This window comes from Hyaloscypha bicolor (genome assembly GCF_002865645.1).
Source record: "Hyaloscypha bicolor E unplaced genomic scaffold K444scaffold_124, whole genome shotgun sequence".
NCBI classification, from domain to species: Eukaryota; Fungi; Ascomycota; class Leotiomycetes; order Helotiales; family Hyaloscyphaceae; genus Hyaloscypha; species Hyaloscypha bicolor.
This window is the reverse complement of record NW_020194626.1, coordinates 48,121-60,296: the sequence shown is the minus strand read 5'-3', so window position 1 is coordinate 60,296 and position 12,176 is coordinate 48,121. Positions and strand designations below refer to the sequence as shown.

The 12,176-nt window shown below is 33.8% G+C and overlaps 2 protein-coding genes across 2 annotated transcripts; both read left to right on the top strand.

Annotated features, from left to right (window-relative positions):
- Positions 1 to 254: 254 nt before the first annotated feature.
- K444DRAFT_74038 (uncharacterized protein) lies at positions 255 to 3,810 on the top strand. Its single transcript, XM_024888676.1, has 2 exons — positions 255 to 982; positions 1,062 to 3,810. Exons 1-2 carry the CDS (start codon positions 555 to 557, stop codon positions 3,691 to 3,693), a joined length of 3,060 nt encoding a protein of 1,019 aa, XP_024732500.1. The 5' UTR covers positions 255 to 554; the 3' UTR covers positions 3,694 to 3,810.
- A 1,802-nt stretch (positions 3,811 to 5,612) lies between these two features.
- On the top strand, positions 5,613 to 7,129 carry K444DRAFT_616633 (uncharacterized protein; the record flags this gene model as incomplete). The annotated part of the gene is made up of 2 exons (XM_024880959.1): positions 5,613 to 5,708; positions 5,752 to 7,129. 2 exons carry the CDS (start codon positions 5,613 to 5,615, stop codon positions 6,682 to 6,684), a joined length of 1,029 nt encoding a protein of 342 aa, XP_024732499.1. The 3' UTR covers positions 6,685 to 7,129.
- Between the last annotated feature and the right edge of the window lie 5,047 nt (positions 7,130 to 12,176).

Below are 12,176 nucleotides of genomic sequence, written 5' to 3'. Positions count from 1 at the left end.
CCTTGTATTCGATTCTTCGCTGAGATCTCTTGAGGTACCAGAATCCCTCCGAGTAACAGGCACTCGATCTTGCGAGCACAGGATCGAAAGCTCTGCACTATTTTAAAGAGATTCGATGCCTCTGCTCTCTCGAAGTTCACGTGAGATTTGGTGCGTTGGCCCTCTCTTGTAGACGCTAAAATTGCAGTGAAGCAAGGGAGGCGAGAGCCCGCGTACAAGGTATTCTTTCAGGCACTGCACTAGGCCTGGTTGGTACCGCACTGCATAGAGAGTCGCTAAATTGGCCCATACAGAAGTCTCGTCTTAGGCTGCAGCTCACTGGAATTGGATGGTGCTGCGCTGCCACAACATAGCCGCCACATGTTCCACCTCTTCCTCACTGCTCTATCATCAACTTTCAGACTTCCATCCTCGTTCTCCACGACATCTCAGAACCATGATCTGCTAATGCTCGAGGACTTGAGACTCTGGAATAGCCCCATCTACCTGGAATATGCCTCACAAGATCATCCCCCTTCTTCCTGTCACTATCTAGCTGCAGCCTTGCGTACAAAATGGTGCTTGATCCATTTACGGCTATTGGCCTTGCTGGCAACATTGTCCAGTTCGTCGATTACAGTTCGAAATTGATCTCCTCAACCTATGAAATATACAAATCCAGCACTGGCAGTTCCGAAAACCATGTCTACCTGGAGGCAATTGCCACAAGGCTGTTGGAACTCAATCGCACACTCGAGCAGCCGAAACTGACTGGGACAAAGTCCTACGACAAAGCCCTTCTTGAGCTGAGGGCAGAATGCAGTCAGGATGCAGAGGACCTATTGAGATTGATAGAGGCTCTCAGAGCAAAGAAGGACAGCAAATGGAGTAGTTTTCGGAAAGCTCTGAGAAGTGCGTGGGAAAAGGAAGAAATTAGTCGACTCGAAGGACGTTTAGTGGCACATCGAAACGAGATAGCCACCCAACTTACGGCAATGTTGACGTAAGTGACTTGCTCTGTTTTAGCTAGAATGTATCTTCCCGGGTCTTTTAATGTATGGTTTCTAACTGGCGTTCTCCAGGGACCAAAATTCAACAATCGTGTCCACTTTGAATGCGATGGTTGACGAAAATAAAAGAAGCAGTATCCAACGGACAGAGGAATTACTTCAGTTGAGAGCCAGAATCGACCAGATTGGCAAATCAAAAGGCGAAGTCGTTAAGTCGAACTTCGACAAATTGCAGGAGAATCTTGCCGACTTAGTTCGAACCGGACAGGAGATTTTGACGGAACAAAACATTCTGAAAAGTCTGAGATTCAGAGAAATCAGAGTACGATTTGACCAGATCCCTGAGGCTTATAATGCAACCCTTGAATGGATGCTACGACCTTCTAGACCGAGAGCTGAAAGTTCTGGACCCGAAAATCACATAAAATTCTTGGAATGGCTAGAGGTTTCTAGTCATAATCAGCCACCATATTGGGTTGGCGGAAAGCCTGGCTCTGGCAAATCAACACTTATGAAGTTCATTTATGAGCATGCTAAGATAAAGGCAGCGCTTCAGGAATGGGCTGGATCTGACTTATTGGTTACGGCAAGCTTCTTCTTTTGGTTTTATGGAACCAAAATGCAAAAGTCTCAGGAGGGGTTCTTACAGACACTGCTTTATGAGATCTTGAGAAAGTGTCCTAATCTTATTCAAACATGCGTACCTCATCGATGGACAAATTTACCTCAAGATCCTTGGACTCGCTCTGAGCTACTAGAGGTTTTCGGTATAATGAAGCAAGGATTGACAACCTCGACGAAATTCTGCTTCTTTATCGACGGCTTGGATGAATTCGATGGCGAGCCGCGGGACCTTTTGCCAATTATTAGAGACCTTTCCAATTCTCCCAACGTTAAAATTTGTGTCTCTAGTCGGCCTTGGCAGATTTTCAAGGACGAGTTTGACAAGCACCCGGACCAAAGGTTATATCTCCAAGATTTGACAAGAAAGGATATCCAGGCCTACGTCCGTAGTAATTTCGAGAATGATATCAACTTCCAACAGGCTAGAGAAGAAGATTCCGAATACAAAGAACTCGTTAACGAAATCGTGGAGAGGGCACAAGGAGTTTGGCTCTGGGTTGCACTTGTCACGAAATCACTACTCAATGGCTTCACGTATGGAGATAATCTGAAAGATCTGCAGAGGAGGCTTCACTATCTACCAGTTGATTTGGAAGAGTTTTTTCAACACATGCTGGACTCTGTGGAGCCAGTGTACCAAACACAGATGGCGCAGACATTTCTGGTTGCCCTTACCGCAAGAGGAATTTTACCACTTGTTGTTTATTCTTTCCTCGATGACATCAGAGAGGATCCCAACTTTGCTCTCAATCTGAGCCGAGAGACCAGTTATAAGCACGACGATATGTTCAAGTCCGATTCTATCGGCAAAATAAGAAAGCAAGAGATACGAATGCAAAAGCGACTAGATGCCCGGACCAAAGGACTTCTCGAAGTCTCACCCGCACTTGGGCAAACCGTACCCCGGCCGTTCACCCAAATCTACAGGACGGTAGACTTTCTGCATCGGACTGTTGGCGAGTTCTTGAATAAAAAGGATATCAAAGCAAAATTCATTGAATTAGCTGGACCTAACTTCGACTCAAAGATCTCCCTCGGCCATGGCTTACTCGCCGGCATCAAGTCCATACCCACGGATCCAGCTTCGATTATGTTTGAGATTTCGATCCACGAACTCCTAATCTATGCCTACATGTCCGAGATAGAAACTATGGTCGCACAGACAGAGGTGGTCGATGAACTTGAGAGATTCCTCTGTTTGGCTTATCCCTCAAAAACCGGCATCAAGTTGACCCAAAAGCGCCAATCGTTGAAGCTGGACAGAGCGATTCTGACCAATTCAAAGTCGCACTCGATCTTCGAATTATGTGTACAGCATGGCTTATCCATCTACGTGAACCACAGGCTAGAGCAGGACCCTTCCCTAGTCTCATCCCGGCAGTGGCATCGACCATTATTGTCCCACGCGTTCTTCCCTGCAGAAACACCCGGCATACCGGCCCCCAGCATTGACCCCACGACCATGGTTCGAGTTTTGCTCGAGCACGGAGCAGACCCTAATGCAGTAGACGGAGATTCAACTACATGGCGCAATTTCGTCCACAACATGGTCGATGACTTCTCAAAGTCAAAATTAAAATTGAGGGACCTACTGCTTTCTAAAGGCGCTGATCCCAATGCGGGCAGCGTCTTATTCGAAACCCTTACCATCGTGTCGACGTCTCCTGCCAAGGTTTACCAAATGTCCATTTGTGACAAGCTCTTTGACGCCGGAGCAAATCCTAACTCAAAATACGACGACACAACGATCTGGAAACGGTATTTAAGTTATATAATATACGTCAAGAGTGATCTGCAGAATAGAAACATCTTGCACAACGAATTCAAGCAGATGAAGCGGCTGCTATTGTCCGGCGCAGACCCTAATGCCACAGTCAATGGCAAGACGCTGGATCTGATCATCGAAGAAATCTTTGGCACTTATCACACAGCTGAGCTTTTGGATCTTGTCCGCCAAATGCGTCTTCGAACGGATGGTGGATTACTCAGTCGCATATGGAAAACAACTTGGAGAAGACCCACACAACCAACAAGCAGTGAGAATGATCGGGCGGCATCGATTGACCTGTATGATGCTTGAGATAGAGCACCTGCATCTTTAAGCAACCTATAACTAGACGCGTTTCTAACGAGCCCGGTCACCATATGTCTGTGGATTTTAGCGACTTTTTCAGGCCTCGTTAAAACAAAATCGACAACTTTAATCAAGCTATATTAAAAAACTATAAACTCTAACCTTTAAAGCTTAGAGCATATTAATGATAGGAAGGTAAATATTACTTTGAGAAAGAGTTTTAAAGATTCTCTTACTAATTTAAAAAGTTTGGATTTTGCTTCAGTGGTCTTTTGGTCGCTAAAGGCCCTGTAATGCACAGACATATGGTTACCAGGCTCGTAACTCTCTATGCTGTGCGGTTGGACTCTTCCTCCTTTAGGGAAGGGCCTACCACGCCACAGTCATCCAAATTTGACGTAATTGAGAAGTCGATGTATGATCCCTTGAAGTCTATGTCTTATTGGTCATAGAATCGCCTTTTGCGGTTCTATTCGTTTCCATGAAATGGAGCACCTAGCAGCAGCCGAAGGCACAGCTTATATAAACCATTATGAATCATAAGGACGACTTCTGTCTCTGACAATATACACCTCACCCACAAGGATCGTACAGCCCACCGCCATAGCACATGCAATGATCGGGAGATTCACTCGATAAAAATCAATTGCGTGAATACCAATGTGCTTTCTAGCCAGAATATCGTGCCAAAGAAGCCCCGAGAGCAAGGCAGTGACGGCGAGGCCGAACGCGCCATAATTGACGCCGAGAGCCACGCTGTATACTGTGGCCCAGAAATTCCGATCGGAGATGGGGATGCCGCTATGCTGGTGGATGATTTGCCATGCTTGGATCACCCGTACTGAGGCCCACAGCTAGCTAGTCGACAAAACAGAGAAGCGAGATTTGATTTTCTGATTTTCGATTTCTGATTTTCTGATTTTCGATTTCTGATTTTCTGATTTCTGATAACCGTATATACCTGTCCCTCTATTTTTAGGATATGCCTTACTATTACTCCAGTAATTTAGTACTTATATTACTAAAAGTACTTTATAATAGTAATATATGGCCTGAACTTATAATATATTAATATTATTAATACCTTATTTAATTATATTAAAATACTATAATACTCTATAAATCTTTTACTATATTATAATACTATTATTAAATAGGCTTATATAAATATTTCCTATAAAATAATTATAATAAGATTAAAAGATTTATAGAAAATCAATATTAATATCTATATAATTAAATACTAACTATAAGAATAAAATATTCAAATATATACTTAAATAGTAAATATATATTTTCTTTTTATATAGATTATAATTCTATATTATCTGGGAAATATAAATAAGAAAATACTTGAGAATCTTAAGAATTATAGCTATATAGCTTTAATTACTAGAATTATTCATATATATAAGAAACTTAATCTTATCTATTATATAATTATAATAAATAGGTAAGTAGTAAACAAATAACTATTTATAATACTATAAAGTAAGCTAAATAATAGGCAGGTTACAGGTTATAAACGGCGGTATTTATATATATATTTCCGTTAATAAGGTTTATTAGTAACCCGGTTAGCCTTTTTATACTTTACTATTTTGCTCTAGCTTAGAAAGTTAGAGCCTTATTTACTAATTGTCGTATGTACGGGTACTAGGGAGCTTAGCTTCGCTTACTCAGCGGCCCCTTTTATTTAGCTAGATCCAGAGGCTCCCTTTAGAGCTTCTTTTAATCAGACAACCACTTATGCAAATCACTGTTCCTTGCTATTTTGCGATAGTTATGAGCCCGGCGCACTAGCTGCACACCTCTATTAGCAATTAGTAAGCGTTCTAGTAATTGCGGTTTGTTCTCACCACGGTCGTGACCGCCAGAAGGACACGTTTCACCTGGTTTTCTCATCCTTTATTCCTCTCTTCAGAATGGCAGCTCCACCAGTCTCCGATATACGCCTTACTGATCGCAGAAGCTTCCCTGCGTGGTACGCAGAGCTTAAAATCAACTCCACCTTTCGAAACGTATGGTGCGATGCTCCAGAAGCTTCTCACCTGCTCTCCGCAGAGCCCCCCCCCACCTCTCACGATCGATCAAATGATTGAGCAATCGAATATTGAGCGAAACACTCCATTGGCGATATGGGATGCGGATGGGAGGCCAGAAGCAGAGAAGGGAGCACGACCAAGAGCTCCACGTCCAGCTCGTTTTGACGATATTAAGGAGGAATACTCGTTCAGGCTCAAGGAGTACTCTGTCAAGCAATCGAATTGGTCAACGCAAAGCTCTCGGTATCAGAATATCTGGGATTGGGTACGCCGTACGGTAGAACCTGCTCTGCTCGCACCACACTTTGAGTTACTCGTTTCCCAGCAGAGGCTCTCTCTTCAGAACGTCGTACGAGCTCTTCGCGAGAAATTCCAGCCATCGGAGAACAATACGCGGGAACAAGTAAGGGAGGATTATAACAGAATTCTGGACCGTGGCAGAATAGGTAGAGAATCTCCCATAGCCTGGATTAATGATTGGTACCAAGCTCTTGTACGAGCTCAAACCTACCGAGTTGCAGAAGTCGAAGGATTCCTGGCAATCAAGGACTTTCTTCAAGTGGTAGCAGCCAAGTTTATACCTATTTGGGGAGCACAGCAACTCGCTTTGGTAATTGAGGCTAATGCGCTTGGAGAGCCCGTTCGTACGCTCGAGCAATACGGAAGGATCTTTGAGGCCCTGATTCAGCAAAACGAACGCTCTTCACTTGCGATCTTTGCTTCTCTCGCTGGACGATCTGATTCGCAAGGCCACTCGTGTCCTTGTAAGGAAACAAGAGCGGAAAAGCACCCGTGGAAGCCCGTTAATTGCTCCATTCTAGAGCTTGCAACCACTAGTTCCTGTACCAGGAAACTTGATCCACAGCCTACGGACGAGCAATTGAAGGCCGTACGAGAACGCTTGGCAAAGGGATACGAGAAGCTAAGTGGGCAGCTTGAGAAGAAGGGTTAGATGAAGAATGGAGGGAAGTTACCAGGGGACTTTGAGTATTAATAGTGCGTACGATGTGGTTTCCTGGCTTTGGGCTTGCGGAGCCGTCCGGGGCTGGAGCTAGGCTTTTTTGGGAACTGAGTGCACTGCCGGAGACGTCTGGGGACGCTCTGCTTCCTACCCCTTTTGGTTCTATTAGCTTAATGTGAGGCGTTAGGGAATAATGGTTTCTTAGCTCTCAATTAGGGGAGATAGACTACACACATACTCCTTTTGGCTAGGGGTGCTCCGTGGGAGTACTTTACTAGCTATTTCCTTTATATATAGAATTAGAAGCCTCTGGGGGGTGTGTCGTATGTACGGGTACTAGGGAGCTTAGCTTCGCTTACTCAGCGGCCCCTTTTATTTAGCTAGATCCAGAGGCTCCCTTTAGAGCTTCTTTTAATCAGACAACCACTTATGCAAATCACTATTCCTTGCTATTTTGCAATACTAATATATTTTATTATTTATAGGGAAAACTTATATATAATATTATAACTCTTAGATCCCGAAATAATTATATTATAAATATAATAGATATAATTTAAAAAAGAAAAATATATTATATCTAAACCAGACTAGATTTAGTTAATTAATAAATATAATAAGCTATTATTATTTGAAATCGAGATATATACTTATATTAATACTTATTTATATAATATTATCTAGATATATATTAGAATCTCTAATTAGACTACTTATTTAATTATATAATAGTATTTTTAGATTTGTACTTAAATAGGCTATTGCTCTTATTTCTTTAGGGCTAATTAAGACTCTAAACTCTCCTTTATTACTAAAGTATATTTTATATTCTTATAAATAGCTAATTTATTAGTTATATATATAAAGAACTATTTTATTTCTGGGAAAAGTACCGAGAATTAGTAGATTGAATTCTAGTAATAGAAGCTTTAGAAGAGCTAGCTATACTAATAATATATAAATAATTCCGTTTTACTATATTTGCCTTTTATTTTTTCTATTATTAGAAGAGAATATTAGATACTAATAATTATACTACTTTTTATTAAGGCTATTAGATCTAGTATTATAATACCGGATTATATAACTAATTCCGATTAGTATATATAGAACTACTTTTAGGAACTAGTCTATACCGGGAGTTATAATTACTAATATCTATAGGACCGGATTACTTTACTAATACTTTATATATAATAGATCCAAAACGAGATATATAGGTTTATAAACTTATAGAATATTTATAGAATTAGAAAAGATAGATCTAGATCTAATATAATAGCTAGTAAGCTATTTAGACTATATATAAGACCTCTAGGCAGGATATAATACTAGAATTATTTTATAGATATAGAACTTTATAATATAATTCTTAATAATTATTTAATTTAGAATAAGTAATATAATCTTATATAGCTTTATATAAATAGTTTACTTATATATTAATATAAATATTAATAAGTTTCTATTAAAAGAAATATTAGAATAATATTATTAAAAGCTTATATTTTATAATATAAATATAGCTAATATTTATATAAGAAATACTAATAGAAATAATAACTAATTATATATTTAAACTTATTACTAGCTCTAATATATAGTTCGGGCATATATAGCCTTAGGATAACTACTAATATTAAGAGAATTCGAGAAGCTAACTAGTAAATATAATACTACTATTATATAAAATAGAATTCTTAAATAAGTTATTCTAATAAATATAGAATATATAAGTAATATATAGGCTAGAAGAATACCTATATAGTTTTTAATAATTTAGAACTTTATTTAGAAATAGCTCTTTATTAATAATACTTCTAATAATATAGGGTAATTAAATAAGCTAGTTATAGAATAACTAGATATATTAAAATAGATATTATTTATTATTAAATATATTATTTTTAAAACTTCTTTTTTACTTTTAAAAATAATACTAATAGAATTATTAAGTTCTTTTATTATATAAATATTTTATACTTTTAAATTTTTACTTTTTAAAATAATACTACTATTTCTTAAAACCTATTCTAATACTATATATCCTATAGCTAAATATTAGTATAATAATATCTAATATTATAAATTCTATTAACCTACTAATAATAAATATAATATAGAGGCTGCTATTTTATTTATCTAGAATAGTAATACTAGTAAACTTAAACCTTATAGCTCTAGAATTCCGTTTATATTTACCTTTTTCTTTATACCTAAAATATTTTAGATCTCTAGCTCTTTTTAGTATTTTTATTCTATATCTTTTCTTCTAGAAATATTTACTATATCTATTTCTCTAATTACTATTATTATATAGCTACTAAGTACTATTTCTATTTTATTTCAGGTTTCTTCTATTTTAATAGCCCTATAACTACTTCTTTTCGTATTTCCTTTTACTATAAGCTATATTACTTAACCTAATTATTTTTCTAATAGTACTTATACTATTATATAAGCTTAATAGGCTATAAATACAAGAGTTATTTAGACTACTATTTAGGCTATAATTCCTTATACTAGTAATAGGTTACCTAAAGCCCTTTAAAGTCTTATAAATTAAAATATAGCCGGATCTAGTCTTATAGAATTATAGACTATAGTTTTATAGCTAGTTCTTTATAAGTAAATATTTAATAATATAAAGAATTAAAAAGCTAAATAAAAAACTATCTAACTTTCTAAAGAAGTTAATAGTAAGTTTTCTTTTATTTCTTTTACTAGATTCTTTATATAAATTCTAATAAATATTTTTTAATAAATAGCTTTTAATTTAAAATAAATAATTAAGTCTTTTTTATTCTTTCTAATATAGTTTTTTAGTAGCTATTTCCTTATTTCTTTTTCTATATTAGTAGACTTATCTGCTATTATTAATTTATTAATAATATAAATAAACTAGTATTCTATACTAGTTCTAATAATAAAAGAACCCAGAAACTTATAGTCTTACTAGATTTTATTTAAACTATCTTTAACCTTTTCTATTATAATATATATCTGGGCCCTAAAGATATCTAGATAATTTTCCTTATTTTATACTAGAATAAGACTTTATATAAAGATTTCTATTTTAAAATTACTTATAAAAAGCTAGAAAATACTTAAAAAATATAGGAACTTAAGGAAATTAAATAATAGACTAAAGAGGCCTAAAAAGCTCAGGAAAGTATTATTTACTAATATAAATATAAAACTTTAAAAATAAAAAGAAATCTAATAAACTAATAAATAAATAAAGATATATATATATAATTCTCTTTTTTAATTCTGGCTCTTACTTTTTATTTCTTTTATAGACTCTTATTTTTAGGTTTAATTAACTTATATATACTATAGTAAGAATTTTATTCCCTAGTTATATAATTCTATTATATAACCTCCGGATATCTATATAATCCGCAACCCGCTTATATATTACTTCTCTTTCCTTTTTAGTTTAGAAATCTATTTTTTATTTCTATATTATTCTATATTTTATATCTCTATTATAATACTAGAATTCTTTTCTATTTACTAATCTCTAGAAGCCATAAAATAATATAGAAAGTATTATAGAAAGTATTACTAAAACTAATTCTAATAATAATAATAATATTAAAGCTATTAATAATAATAATAGTAATAGGCTATTAGATCTTTCTTTAATTTTACTATTTTTTTCTTTAGTAAAAAGAACTATAATTAATCTTATAGACTATATAAGTATTATTTTATAATAATAAATATATTAAAAATATAAATATATATTTTTTTATTAGATATAAAGAATTAATAAATATAATATCTTTAGCTTTATAAATAAAACCTAAAGTACCCGGGCTATTACTAGTATTTTACTTATTATACTAAATAAAAGTTTAATTATTATTATTAAATTCTCTAGACTAATTAATTTTATTTCTCCTAAATAAATCTATTATATAAGGTCTAATAAATTATATATAAATATTTATTAAGATTAAGATAATTAAGAAAAAATAGATCTAATATCTAATATACTTTTTCTTATATCTTATAATTAGCTTAATATTATTTTAGGTTTTATTCTCTTATAAATATATATATATATTAAAATAAGAAACTCAGTATCTAATAAGGTTTATAGCTAACTAATTATAGCCGCTTTACTTTCTTATTACTTACCCTTGGCTCTCTTATAACTCTCTCTCTTTTTTTCTTACTTATTCTTAACTAGAAATACTTACTTTTTAGTTAACTTTTACTAAAGCTACTTAGGGAGCCCGTTCTAGGTATTATTATATATAAAGCCTAGGATCCAATTTTAGATCTTTCCTATAAACTAGCCCTAATAAAACATGCTTCTTGCTTATCTTTCTCTAGTAATTTATATATAAGCCTTATATTTCCCTAAAATTTTCTTTTTTCTTAATACTCGAGTTTTATTATCTCTTTTACTAATATATTTTCTATTTTTTCTTATCTTATTTATCTTATTTATCTTATTATTTTTCTTAACTTCCCGCTTCTTATATTATTTTTATAATAACTAAATAGGGAGAAAAAAGCGAAGTATAGAGAAATTTTGGGATAATATAAAAGTAAATAGTCTTAAACTAGTAATAAAGTCTAGTATTAATAGTAATATTATCCGAAAGGAACTAGAATAAGGTACTAGTAATAACTATAACTATATATTAGATTTTTAGAATAAGTGAGTTTTTATATAAAGTTACTATACTAGTAAAAGGCAAAATTCTTTACTAATTATATTTATACTAGCTAAATAGATATAAGATAAGAAATAAAAATATAACTCTTATAGCCAAAACCGGAAATACTATAGAAATTAAAAAAGCTATAATAGATATAAAATACTTTATAGAAAGTATTAGATAAGCTATTTAAAATAAGAGAGAGGAAATATCTATATATTATATTCTTTAATTATAGGTAGACCTTAGTACGGGTTTGGCCCGGCGGAATATACTAGTCTTATCTATAATATTAAAGTCTATATATTATATAAGTCTCGAATTATTATAGATTACTTGTACTTTCTATTTATATAAGGTCTAACTATTTATTTCTAGTATATACGAGAACTACTAAAAAAGTTATTAGGACTTTCTAAAAACTAATAGCCTTAATACTTTATAATACTAGCCTATTTAATTATCCTAACTAAATATCTTTAATAAAAAGACTAGTATTAATATATATATCTATAAATTCTCGTTTATAATTATATAGTATTCTTAAACTTTATTTATATATTATTAAGAATAAGAGAATATTTCGAGTCCGGGATATAATATAATAGTAGCCGCAGATTACTATATAAGGTAAGTATCTCTGGTATTTCTAGGGCTACTAGTTAGAAATATTATACTTATTTTAAATAGAATATTATATTTATAGTTTTTAAGAATAAAAAAGAAATAATAAAGCTTACTATTTATACTATAAGAAATATAAAAGGTATAATATATATTTTATATAAAAGGTAATTGCCTTTT

Bases quoted from the DNA above. Each gene is read 5' to 3' on its own strand.
- K444DRAFT_74038 (XM_024888676.1), top strand. From the start codon at position 555: ATGGTGCTTGATCCATTTACGGCTATTGGCCTTGCTGGCAACATTGTC. The intron at 983-1,061 runs GTAAGTGACTTG...GGCGTTCTCCAG, and splicing joins CAACTTACGGCAATGTTGAC to GGACCAAAATTCAACAATCG.